The sequence below is a fragment of the Macrobrachium nipponense genome, chromosome 6 (assembly GCF_015104395.2).
Source record: "Macrobrachium nipponense isolate FS-2020 chromosome 6, ASM1510439v2, whole genome shotgun sequence".
Classification (NCBI taxonomy): domain Eukaryota; kingdom Metazoa; phylum Arthropoda; class Malacostraca; order Decapoda; family Palaemonidae; genus Macrobrachium; species Macrobrachium nipponense.
The window spans coordinates 81,164,992-81,179,066 of NC_061108.1; the positions used below are offsets into that span (position 1 = coordinate 81,164,992).

The 14,075-nt window shown below is 42.3% G+C and overlaps 1 protein-coding gene across 4 annotated transcripts in view; it reads left to right on the forward strand.

Moving 5' to 3' along the window:
- LOC135216276 (intermembrane lipid transfer protein VPS13D-like) overlaps positions 1–14,075 on the forward strand; it is a 999,641-nt gene that overhangs the window by 377,489 nt on the left and 608,077 nt on the right. For all 4 annotated transcript variants that reach the window (XM_064251439.1, XM_064251442.1, XM_064251440.1 and 1 more), the window contains one exon: positions 5,911–6,081. In XM_064251439.1, coding sequence (XP_064107509.1) covers positions 5,911–6,081 — 171 coding nt within the window. The remainder of the gene's footprint in view (positions 1–5,910; positions 6,082–14,075) is intronic.

The following is a 14,075-nucleotide window of genomic DNA, read 5'->3' on the forward strand; positions in this document are numbered from 1 at the left end:
TTGTTTATGTAAAATTGGCATTAGGGCAGATTTTTAAGCACCACTGTGTTAATATATTATTAATAATTTTTCCATTACCTTCGATAACATGCCAAATTTCACACTAGATAATCATAGAAATCTCTAGGATTGCGCGACCGCGCAAATTGGAAAACAATGGTGCTAGATTAAATCTGAAAACTCCAGATCTAACGTGAAACGCGTTAGTTTAGCAACACTGCCATTGAACTTACATACATATGTATTGGGTCAATTGGGTACGCATTGTGCAGGCTGTACATTTTATGAAATGTTTTAAGATGATTTCTAAATATGATATGTATATACATAAATTGTTTTAGGATGATGATAAAAGTATGCAGACCATATCTAAAGTACGTAAGACAGTGATTATCTATTTGTAGCAGGGTACGTATTTTTCTGTCTGCGGCACGCAGTACTTATATGTACGTGTATTTTTCATACATACATAATGAGTATATTTTCGTGACAAAATACTGTATGATGAAAAAAAGCTTTATTAATTTTCAAATATTACAGTTCTGTAATACTTTCATGTAAAAACAGCAAAATGTTGGTAACAAAGTCGGGTTTTCTTAAAAGATGCTCTACCCAAGCCAACTTTCCGCAGATAAACAAATCTTATGATACCGTGACGCCTTCTTAGAGCAGTACCCAAACAAAATATTTAAAACGCTGTTGTCTGCACAGCAGCCAATCCAGGAGCAGCATTCATTTTCCTTGTCGCTCATTGGCTGTATACTTGGTGTTGATTGGTTGAACCCTGGCCCCATTTTGCGGAGATGGAATTGTGGGTATCGCGCATCTAGTACCCGAGCAGCCTCACTGCGCAGAAACTTACGGGCATACGCGAACATTAACGCTAAGCTCTTGTGCGTATCAGCAAATATCTGTGTACATCGTACCGAAAATGGCCCCTTTTAAAAAGCGCCCTGCTCCTTCTAAGTCTTCTGGCCAAGAAGCTAAAAGAAAGAAGACAGTAATGAAGCTTGACGAGAAGGTGAAACTTCTGGATATGTTGAAGGAGGGAAAAAGTTACGCTGCAGTCGGCCGCCATTTCAAAGTGAATGAGAGCACAGTGAGATATATAAAGAAAAAAGAAAATTAAATGAGAAAAAGTGTTAGTATGACATACTATGGCACCACGGTGACCAGAAATTTCGGTCCCAGAAAGTTCGGTCCCAGAAAGTTCGGTCTCAGAAAATTTGGTCCCAGAAATTATTTATATACTGGCAATGAAATCGTAATCTAACTGATGATAAAATTAAACAAAGTAAAGAATTATAATTTTATTAATAAAAGTGTAAAAAAAGGTATGTTTCTTCAACAAAAAAAACCTATACAGTATAATATAAAATATAGCATATTGTGCACAAAATAAAGAAAATTGGGTCCCAGAATATTCGGTCCCGGAAAATTCGGTCCCATATCAGAAAAAGTTTAAAAAGCAAAAAAATATAAAGTAACAAGTTCCTTCTTATCAATAAATACATAATCGATTATTTAAGTTTGTAATGCTTCTAGAAACCGTTTGCAACCGTGGTAATTCATATTTTGCATTCTTACTAATATTACTTGTAACTTCGGAAATGAGCACCCGAGTTCTTGTTTCACCTCCTTCCTGCAACTTTTTCCTCAATGTTGAAATGGCGAGACGACATGATCATGACTGTTGATTGTTGAAATTATTATAGGCTCACCTGGTTTATTTTCTGTATGTTTATGTCTTTTTTCAGAAAGGTTATATTGGGCTTGGTTATTTAGATTTTAGAAATTTTCTGGGACCGAATTTTCTGAGAATGAGATTTCAGGACCGAATTTTCTGGGACCGAATCTTCTGGGACCGAATTTTCCTAGCACCACAAAGGCTGTGTCCACAGTGAGAGACAAAACCATCGTGAAAATGGAATCTGCACTCGCGTTCTGGATCAAGGACTGCAGGAAGAAGAACGTGCCCCTTGACTCCAAGATCATACGCCAAAAAGCACAACAGATCTACCAGCAGCTATCAACTCCTACTGCTTCACAAGGTGGTGAGGAAGAGGAAGCTGAAGCCGAAGATGTGGAGGCACTGGAAGGCGATGAAGAAGGGACATTGGAATTCTTGGGCTTTGGAGAACCAGCTCCTGAAGAGGAAGACGAAGAAGAAGAACCACAACCGGGACTGTCCTCAGCTCCCCAAGGATTTCAGGCGAGCAAAGGATGGTTCCACCGGTTCAAGAAAAGGTTCCATCTAAAGTCTTTTTCCCTACATGGGGAAGCTGCATCTGCAGACAAAGAGGCAGCCGCAAAATATCCAGATGCCTTCATGAAAATAATCCAGGAGAAAGGATATCGCCCATAACAGGTGTTCAATATGGACAAAACTGGCCTGTTCTGGAAGAAAATGCTGTCCCGGACGTACCTTATGAAGGATGAAGCTAAAGCCTCCGGATTCAAGGCACAAAAGGACAGGGTGACCCTCCTGATGTGCGGGAATGCGGCTGGTTTTATGCTGAAACCAGGCCTCATTTACAAGGCTGCAAATCCCAAGGCACTTAAGAACAAGAACAAGGCGTTACTGCCCGTCTTCTGGATGCATAATCCCAAGGCCTGGGTCACCAAAGTCCTGACGGAGTATTGGTTTCACCAGTTTCATTCCTCAAGTTAGGCAATACCTGGCCGATTTGGACATCAACTTCAAGGTCTTGCTGATAATGGACAATGCTGGTGGCCACCCTCTCGATCTTTATTCCAAGGGAGTCCAGCTTGAGTTCCTTCCTTCCAACACCACCTCTATCCTCCAGCCTATGGATCAGGGCGTCATCCGTGCCTTCAAGGCACTCTACACTGGGAACTCCCTCCAGCACCTTGTTGATGCAATGGACCGTGACAGCGAATTTACGCTGAAAGATTATTAGGTAAATTCCCGATTGCCACGTGTCTGTCTGTCATTGACCGGTCATTGAAGGACATGAAGAAGGAGACACTGAATGCCTGCTGGAGTAAGTTGTGGCCAGACTGTGTCCATAATTATACAGGCTTTTCTCCCCAGGAAATCCAGCATTCAGCCATTAATAAGGCAGTCCAGTTGGCAAAAATTCTTGGTGGTGAGGGCTTTGACGATATCACCGAGGAAGAAGTTGGCACCCTCATTGATGCCCACTCTGACCCCCTTACCGACCAGGACTTGGAAGAGCTGACTAAGTCCGCCAGCAAGGAAGAAGACACTCCAGGTTCAGGAGAGGATCAGGAGGAGGAGTAGGAGGGCCTGACTTTGGAACGCCTGTCCCAAGTTAAAAAAAATGGTAAACGACCTCCAGGAGTTTGTCGCAACATGGGATCCTTACATGGAGCACTCCTTGAAGTTTTCTAATATTCTAGATACAGCATTGGAGCCCTATAATCAAGCTCTCACCACCATGAAGAAGCAACGGCAGCAGTTACCAATCACAATGTTCATCACACGAACGAAGAAAGACCCTCCAAAGCCTCCCAAATCGCCTGAAGTAGTGCCTCTTGAATCGCCTGAAGAAGTGCCTCCCAAATCGCCTGAGTCACTGCCTCCCGAAGCGCCTCCTGAAGGTGAAGAGGCGCCCTCAGAGGATATGTAACTCCTCTGCTTAGCTGTACAGTCATATCTTCATCGTCATTCATCGGACTGTACGGCTAATTCATCATCATCATCTTTAATCAACATTCATCACTGGTGAGTACCCTGTTTACATATGTTGTACTAGCGTAAAACAATTGTTTAATGATCATACATATTTTGTTCTTTCTCTCTGTCTCTTGTGATTTCACATACAATTGTTGATTTCACATACAATTGTTTCCCTTGTAAAAAGAAAATGGATGTCTCAAATAGTAACAGTATGAAAGAAAACATGCATGACTGAATATTTATGGGGGGACTGAATTATTTTCACATACGTAACTAAGTCATGCAGTACGTACATAGTATGTATTTATGTATAACCATAAAATGTAAGATTTACTTTAAAACAGTATCAGTAATATTTCAAAGATTAATATGAACCTTAATAGGATATTTTATGTATATTTGATGAAGGATGGTCTTTTTAGGAATGCTTTGGTGTTTGCATGTTCAGGATAGGAGTTTATGAGCATTTTTAGAGGGGGGTTCCAAACATTCGCGGGTTGTAACTATTCACGGGGGGTCTGGTACGCATCCCCCGCGAATAGGGGGGGACCACTGTAGTACTGTATTTTTCATAACAGCATAGTGGTAGCCAGTTAATGTTTGCTGCTCAGATTTGATTGCTATGGTGTAGGCAATATTTTACCATATCAGTACTTAATTGGTGACTAGTGACTTTGAGATGTTATTGGGATGAATGGTCTTTGTGTGATGCCATATACATAAGACTAGCAATTTTATTCTACAAAATCTTTAAGCACATCTGTAGTATTCTCTTCCTTATGCAGACACTGAGACTGGGTAAAAAAGGTTGGTTGGGGTTAGGGTTTTAGCAAGTTTCTCAAAAACACATTACTGATATCTACAATAAACTTTAGAAATATGGCAATTAGTAATAATTGGTAATAAAATCATGAGAACCAACAACAGAGAAAGTTACCGAGTTATCTTCTTCATCCCCACTGCTATCCCTATGCTAAGGGGTCAGTTGCCTTGATGCACCTTCAACTCGTCCTGTGAAAAGCATGTTCCTCCACCTAACCATTCTCCAAGTCATCCTTCACTTTATCACTCTATCTAATCCTTGCCTCTCCCCTGACCTTCTACCACTAACAAGTTCCACCCAAGCCCACTTCACTCCTGTCTCCTTCCTACCAAATGCCCATACCCTCTCAGTTTCAAGTCTTTCATCTTATCAGTAATCTTTACCACATTGGCACTTCTGATTTCTTAATTTTTTAGCCTTTCATTCAGTGAGATCCACAGACTCCACCTCAGTATCCTCGTTTCAGTTTGCTCCAGCTTTTGTTCTTCCTATCCTTCTTAATGCATATGTTTCTGAACTATACAATGTCACTGGTCTTATTACAGTGCAATAGATCTTTATTTTCAGTTTATTTGACATTCGTTGGGTAAACAATATACGTACTACCCTGCCACCTCTGTCCATTTCCCCTAAGCTGATTTTATCCTCCCCCTGGCTTAAAGTAGATCCCAAGTAATTTAAATCCCTCATCTGTTGTAAAGCTTGGTCTCTTTTGTCTTGTACAAATAACTTATCCCCTCTGTGATTGTTAGACCCAATAACCTCAGTTGTGCCCACGTTTACCTTCATGCCACCCCATTCAAGATATTCCTGCAAGTTTTTTACTTTTCTTTGCAATCCTCTTATAGTCTCTGCCATACTCACCAGATAATCTTATAATAAATGCTATAGATTTACATTCCTATTCTTTCACTCAATACATCCATAATCAGTACAAACAGAAATGGGCTAAATGCTGATCGATCATGTAACCCAGTTCTAACAACCACAACTCTTGCCCAGGAGGTTAAGAAAAAGACTGAACGCTGTGGTTTGGTTGCATGGTCTTTGACCACTTTTCACCCGATATAGGCACGCATTGCCAGATCTTGCAACATTCCTTGCTTTTCATCTGCGATTTAACTGGATCCAGCAAGGTGCTAGAAATGATCCTATTGTTAAGTCCGAAGGTTTGAAACTATGAAAAATACAAATTGTCTTTGTCACTGGCTGTTAATACTGCGGTCCTTGTTCTTTTATACATCATTTCAACCAGCCTAATAAACTTTTCTGCCACCTCCCTCTTTCTTAAATACCAAAATCATACCTGCCTTGATATAAGATAACAAATGCCTTTTCCAGGTGTACAAATGCATAGTAAAACATGTACTCTCAGACCGTAATGTTTCTTTTGTATACATTATTTTCTTTCCAATATTTTCAGCTGTCGGAATATAGGAGAGGATCACGTGTGTCATTAGACATAAGTGCTGGTTCTCCTGTAATTTTTCTACCCATGTCAAGTCGCTCAGAAACCTTGTTGGTTGCTGACCTAGGAAGTTTGACTATCACAAATAAATTCCTGTGGGCTGCTTCTGAAGGAACAATAAGTCAGGTAAGTCAGTTATATGGTGTGATATTTTGTTTGACCAAAATGTTTATTTATTTGCATTTGTAGAAAGGCTTTTATTTGTGGGATGTAGATTTTGTCTTTCTTTGTCTCCTGTATGTGTATCCATAGATGCTGATCAGTACTAGGGAAGAAAATTTTGTGCAGTGTTACTTGTGTCAATGATTCAAGTTGAATTTTATAATTATTCTTTGTATATGTTTGTTTAAATTATTAAATCAGTTTTGTTCCTCTGTTAACATAGACCATCACCATTTATAGAGTAGTATGTGCGAGCTGGAGATAGCCATCGACTTGGTGACAAGGGAATGCCCCAGTCTTACTTGCCTCACCATCCACATTTCCTTTGGCTGTCTCTTAGTGCACTTGTCATGCTTTGCTCTCTGTTGATGTTTATTGAGTATACATTTGTCATGCTTTGCTCTCAGTTGATGTTTATTGAGTATACATTTGTCATGCTTTGCTCTCAGTTGATGTTTATTGAGCTAGTGTTTCTGATTGTTTTTCATCATGTAGAAAAATAATTAGTACAAAGTGTTGTAATGGGTGGGAGCTTTTGTGCTTTCTTCATGTCCCCCATGGGTATATCATGCTGCAGAGAACATTTTGAGTGATCTACCATTGATTAATTGGTCACAGTTATCTAAAAAAGTTAGCCTGTTGTTCCTGTAAATAATTCACTATAAGTGATCAGTTAATCGATTCTTGGTTGCTGAATTGTGTTATGTTTATAGACCTGGCTGTTTGGAGAAACAGGAGACATATAATCTTTGAAAAAGGAGTAGATCTGGTTTGTTTTAGAATGATTATGCCCAACAGAACTATTGGCCAAGGAGTGTGGTCTTCAGTTAAAAATGAATACAATATACAGTGTTCCCCCCCCTTATTCGCGTTCTCGAGATTTGCAGACTCACTTATTCACAGATTTTTGTTTGGATGGCATCTACCCATTATTCACTGGAATTCATTTATTCGCTGTTTTTCTAATAATAAATATTCACTAATTAGTGTATTTTGTTGTTATTGTCATGACTGAATACATTTTTTGGTACAAAAATTACTAATTTACAAATACATATTAATATTGATTATTACTGTATTGGTAAGTTTAATAAGATTAACTATTCATATAAGAAAAATAATAAAATCTCTCTCTCCTCTCTCCTCCTCTCTTCTCTCCTCTCTCTCATCTCTCTCTCTCGTCTCTCTCTCTCTCTCTCTCTCTCTCTCTCTCTCTCTCTCTCTCTCTCTCTCTCTCTCTCTTTTACAGAGACGCATATTTGTTCATATGCGGAACAACCCTTCAGTCTTGAAAATAGGATAGGTTGAGATATTTTCCAAGCGCTAGCTTGGAACCAGTTATAAACAATCAAAGATTGTAAGCATGGAATCTGTGAGATCTGGCAACTCCTGCGTGTTCTAGATGATGGTTGGTCAGAGACTGCTCACCTACTCTGTGACGTGTCCAGTCTTTCCCTAACCATCTTGGAGAGTAGATGCTATTGCTTTGCTCTCCCTCCAAGCCAGTTGATTTGTGCTGTGTTTCTTTCTTTTCAGTGTGTGTGTTATAGTTTCTGTTTATTATGGATTCAGCAGTTTTCATGACCTCATTAACGCATGTGCCCAGGCATTCGGGGATTTCCGTGCTCAAGGTTTCTGGCTGCTGTTGTTACAGATCCTTATACAATGTGCAGTAGGTGCTGTGCTAATTTTTGTACAATAACTAATCCTTGCCTGGAATGTTGTTCCTGGCTAAAGTTGCAGTGGAGAGTGTTTTACAAGAAGAGGGAACATCACAGAGTTTCGAATTTATGTACTTGGGAAGGTTTTTCTGCTCCTTGGCTGGACGATTTGGCTTCTTCCTCTCCCGCGATTGCTCTCCCTGTGACTAGTGCGCCCCTGTCTCCTTCCTTTTCTTCCATTGATTCGCCGATGGAAATATTTGGAGTACCACAGGATGATGATGTTATGTTTAATGTAGCCCTCTCTACCCCGGGTTCTAATCCTCTGCCTGAGAGGGAGGAGGCTACACCATATAATATCTTATTTTCAGATTTGAAGTCATCCAAGATGGCGGCTCTCTGTCTATCATCGCTTGGGTTACAGGGTTCTCCTTCCTTGGATGGGCTGTTGTCACATTTCTTGGAAGCGCGTACCCCCCTACCAGCCCCTATAGCAGTCCTGCCTCCCCCAGGACTCCTCTACCTTGGCTCTCACGTGCTGCCACCTTGCAAAGCCCCTTTGTCATCGTCGACTCTCACTGGGTCGCGCTTTATCGCTCCACTAGTGAGGCCATCAACCACTACCAGTGCTGGTCTCTTAGAGGTATCATGATGTCACTCCCAGTGTCTTCTCAGCCTATGACGTAGAGGCAGTCGGTGGTCATCCTCATTTTCCCGATATGACATCATCGTCTGAGGCGTTGGTTCAAGTGGTCTTCAAGAAGCTGGACTCTGTTTTGCGAGAGAGGATATCTGCTGTATCTACCGAGAAGAGTTGTAAATGGAGGGTCTCTCCCTCGACTCCTGCTAGTAAGAGACCTCATAGAAAGGGGAGTTTCACATAAGTGACTTACCAAACAATTACATTAGCTGTACGCTTTCTTACCTGGCAGTCGAAAATTCAATTTCCTGGTGGCGGTGGTGGCGCTGCCATTGTTTTTGTAGGTGATGCAGATCCCTTCCACTTTTTGGAATACCCGGTACTACTCAGCTAACTTCTTCAATTCGTTTTCTGCCGGCCATGGGGTAACAACGGTGGTTTGTTTTTGCAGTCGACATTGTGGATTATATCTTTTTGGTGATGTACAATTTCTTGGTTGGTTCTTTTGCTTCATCAGCCAGCTGCCTAGTTATTAGCAAGTTATTACGAAGATGTCTGATGCTAGTTCTTCATCAGTTAGGCTTTGCAGCAGTGGCTGCAAAACTAGATTAGCTAAACTATGTTACGATCCGCACTCCAAATGTGTTAATGTAGGGGTCAGTGCTGTAGTAAGGAATTAACTTGTGATGAGTGCCGTAGTTTAGATGAACGAGGTTGGAAGACTTTTCAAGCTCATTTGGATAAAATGGACAAAGATAGGAAAAGGAAAACAGCTCTGAGAGCAGGTAGTAAAACTAGAGTAGAGACAATTCCTGTGCCTTTAGAGGCGAACAAACTGTCTCTATCTTCTCCACTTTTATCTAATATTTCACCTATTGATAGTCCTCCAACTTCAGTACCAATTACTCCAAACCAGGTATCCCATGTTTCCGATCCCAACACCATTTCCATGTTAGAGTCCAAGATGGACAAGAAATTTGAGTTCTTGGCAAAGAAAGCACTGAAGGAAGTAGAAGAGGGGCTTGCTATGAAGAGGGAGTTATTACGAAGATGTCTGATGCTAGTTCTTCATCAGTTAGGCTTTGCAGCAGTGGCTGCAAAATTAGATTAGCTAAACTATGTTACGATCCGCACTCCAAATGTGTTAATGTAGGGGTCAGTGCTGTAGTAAGGAATTAACTTGTGATAAGTGCCGTAGTTTAGATGAACGAGGTTGGAAGACTTTTCAAGCTCATTTGGATAAAATGGACAAAGATAGGAAAAGGAAAACAGCTCTGAGAGCAGGTAGTAAAACTAGAGTAGAGACAATTCCTGTGCCTTTAGAGGCGAACAAACTGTCTCTATCTTCTCCACTTTTATCTAATATTTCACCTATTGATAGTCCTCCAACTTCAGTACCAATTACTCCAGACCAGGTATCCCATGTTTCCGATCCCAACACCATTTCCATGTTAGAGTCCAAGATGGACAAGAAATTTGAGTTCTTGGCGAAGAAAGCACTGAAGGAAGTAGAAGAGTGGCTTGCTATGAAGAGGGAGTCAGGCAAGGCTTCGTTCACCTACCCTCCGTCGAAGCTGCAGAATAAAACCTACAGGTTTTATGTGTCAGGAGAAGTTCCTTCTTTGGGAGTATCTGCCTCCTCCCAAGGAGACTTCTCCAGCCTTGTGGACTCACACAGAAGAGCAGCGTTCTTGGCTGCGAAAGTGTTGTTCTCTTCACCCGAGTTAGATCACCTGGTGAAGAATTTGTGCAAAGTGATCGTTAGCCAGAAAAATTGAAGATTGCCAGTCTCTAGATGAAGAATTTTCTGCGGACTGGCTCAATGTGTTGTCCTGTGCAGACAGGGCAGTGAGAGACGGTTCAGGGGAATTTGCTGCCTTATTCACTATGGGAGTACTCAAGAAGAGAGAACAGTGGTGCTCCTTCACATCTCGAGGAGTAACCACGAACCAAAGATCGGCTTTGTTGTTCTCCCCCCAGAGTAAATCTCACCTGTTCCCAGAAACCATCAAGCATGTACTGTTGGACCTCGAGAAAAAGTCCACCAATGATCTTCTGCAGAGACCAAGGACTAACCTACGAACTACCTCCAAGTCTACCAAGAAACATCCCTTTAAGACAAATAAATCAATGAAAGATCCTTCACACACCCGTGGGGGCAAGACTCCACAACTACTGGGAGGAATGGAGTTGAAGAGGAGCGGAACAGTGGGTAATACAGGTGCTTCGAGAGGGATATGTGATCCCATTTACTGAGGATCCACCACTGTCCAGTACACCTGTCTGTTTGACAGTATACTCGACAGGATCAACAAGAGCTTTGGCTTTAGCCAAAGAAGTAGAAGAGCTCATCAGCAAAGAGGCCATATAGGAGGTAACAGACATGAACTCCCCAGGATTTTACAACAGGCTCTTCGTAGTCCCCAAGGCATCAGGGGTATGGAGACCTGTTTTGGACATAAGCGCTCTGAACATCTTCGTCCAGAAGACGAAATTCTAAATGGAAACCAGTCGATCGATAATGTTGGCCATCCAACCGGGCAACTGGATGGTGTCTCTCGACATGAAGGATGCATACTTCCATGTCCCCATCCATCAGAGCTCCAGGAAGTTCCTAAGATTTGTCTTCAAGAAAAGAGTCTTCCAGTTCAGAGCCCTCTGCTTCGGTCTGTCAACCGCCCCTCAAGTATTTACTCGGATTCTCGCTCCTCTGGGAAAGTGGCTGCATTTGATGGGGATCAACACAGCTTTTTACTGAGACGATTGGCTCCTGAGAGCCAGATCCAGTCTTCAGTGTGTAACGGACTTGGAGAAGACACTTACTTTGACACAGCAATTGGGTATTCTAATAAACATAGAGAAGTCCCAATTGATTCCAACTCAGAGGATTCTCTATTTAGGGATGATACTAGACTCTCTAACTTTTTGGGCTTTTCTCTCCCCGAAGAGGATAGAGTCCTGCCTGTCGGCAGTCCAGGAATTTCTGGTTCGCCCATCCTGCTCAGCTCTCGAATGGATGAGCCTACTCGCGACCCTGGCTTCAGTGGAGAGTTTTGTCAGATTAGGACGCCTGCACATGAGGCTGCTTCAGTTCTTTCTGAAAGCAAATTGGTCTCAGAAGACACAACCGGACTCACTAGTTTTCCCTCTGACGGAAGAGATAAAGGTGGATCTTTGTTGGTGGCATTCGAGGGAAAGATTACAAGAAGGATTTTCCCTAGTCGTGTCGAACCCCGACCTGCAGTTCTTCTCAAATGCCTTGGACAGCGGATGGGGAGCCCTCCTAGGAGACAAGAGAGTATCAGGTCTGTGGACAGAACGAGAAAAGACCTTGCACATCAATGGGAAGGAATTGAAGGCCATCCTCTTAGGGCTACAAGTGTTCGACCATTAGGCACCGGAAGGAACATAGCGATATACTCGGACAACACCACAGCGTTGTCATATGTAGCAGGGAGGGACCCACTCGTTCTCTCTCGACAAGATAGCCGAAGATCTCCTCACCTGGACGAACGAGCAGAGGGTCATCCTTTTTCGAAGATTCGTCCAAGGATAATTGAACGTTATTGCAGACAAACTGAGTCAGGTGAATCAGGTGTTACCAACACCAACAGAATGGACTCTGAACGAGAGTGTGTCAGGACCTCTGGAAGCTTAGGGGAAGACCATCAATAGAATAGACTTGTTCGCCACATCAAGGAACAATCGCCTCCCCATTTTCTGTTCTCCAATTCCAGAACCACTAGCGTGGAGAACAGATGCGATGCTACTAGATTGGACAGGACTGGACATTTATGCTTTTCTTCCCTTCGGGATGATAAGAGAGGTATTAAACAAGCTTCAATTGCACCAAAATATGACAATGACCCTAGTAGCTCCATTCTGGCCCAGGAAAGAGTGGTTCCCGGACCTTCTCAATCTGCTGGTGGATTTTCCCAGACTACTTCCACAAAATCCATCGCTTCTCAGACAACCCCATTTCAACCGATATCACCCAGGATTGTCCTCTCTGGCCCTGACAGGATTCAGACTGTCAGGAACCTGGTCAGAGCAAAAGGTTTTTTGGGAAGGGAGTCAGAACCTATTGCTAGCTGCAGAAGAAGCTCTTCTGCCAAGCTATACCAGTCCAAGTCGAGAGTCTTTAGGTCATGGTGCATCTCTTCTTCTGAAACATCTATAACAGAAATTGCAGAATTTTTTTTATTTCTGAGCGACGTCAAGAAGTTGGCCACTTCACTAATTAAAGGATATAGGGCCATGCTTACTTCAGTATTCAAGCATAGAGGCCTCTACATCTCGTCAAATCAGGACATCAGTGACCTGATCAGATCCTTTAGTTCCTCCAAGATTTTCAAGCCTGAAGAAGTGGAATGGAATTTGGATGTAGTTTTAAGGTGGCTCAACGGTCCCCAATTCGAACCGTTGAATTCGGCAACCTTGAGAGAGGTAACTAGGAAGGCAATATTCCTAGTCGCCTTAGCCACAGCGAGAAGAGTAAGCGAGTTGCAGGCGATGAGTAAGGAAGTGGGTTTTGCCATGGGCAATGCAGTTTGCTCATATGTAACAGACTTCCTTGCTAAGAATGAGGATCCTTTGAATCCTTGGCCCTGCTCTTTCAAGATAAAGAACTTAATGGACTTAGTCGGGTCGGAAGACGAGGAACGTACATCGTGTCTGGTCAGAGCCATCAGACACTACCTGACTAGGACAGAAACTGTGAGAGGAGAGTCGAACCGACTCTGGTGCTCGGTGAAAGATCCGTCTCAGCCTCTTTCAAAGAATGCAGTGTCCTTTTTCCTGAGGAGTTTGATCCGAGAAGTGCATCCCCAAACTCAGGAATGTGCTCTTAGGGTGCTGAAAGTGAAGACGCACGAGATTTGTGCAGTTGCAACGTCTTTGGCTTTCAGACAAAATATGTCTCTGTCCTCCATTATGCAAACAACATTCTGGAGGTTGAAATCGGTGTTTGCATCACTATTTGAAGGAGGTAGAACTACTTATGAAAACTGCTTTAGATTGGGACCATTGTCAGTAGCGGGAATGGTGTTGGGAGAGGAAGCATATGGGGGACCCGGTTTTTTCCCTTTACTATCTCCTTGCCTTGAATTTGAGGTTTTTGAGTTTTTGGGAAGCCTGGGGGTACATGTACCTGAAGTACCCACCAGTTCTTATATCTGGTTAAGGGTATCATATGGTTTTTAGTGTAGGTGATGGTGTTGTGTGGTTTTTATCTGGTCTTTTCCCCCAGGGCAAGGGCAAATTATTGTTGTTTTGTCAGTCATCAGTGTACTTCCATGATTGCAAAAATCCCACCGTTAGTAGGGAAGACCCTGGCCATTACTCCCACATCTCCTACATATAATGAGAGCGCCGACCAGAGGCAGTATCTACCTGTAGCTGCTCTCTCACAAGGTAAACGTACTGCAAACATTATATATAATGTGAGCACATGATTATCGTCTTTTGTTCATAAAGCTGTCCATATACCCACCTTCCAGGTAATATGGAGTCAGCTAATGTAATTGTTTGGTAAGTCACTTATGTGAAAATTATATTTTAATGATAAAATAATGTTTCACATATACTTACAAAACAATTACATAATCAGAGCCCTCCCTCCTCCCCACAGGTGGATGTTGCGGCTCAACGAATTGAAG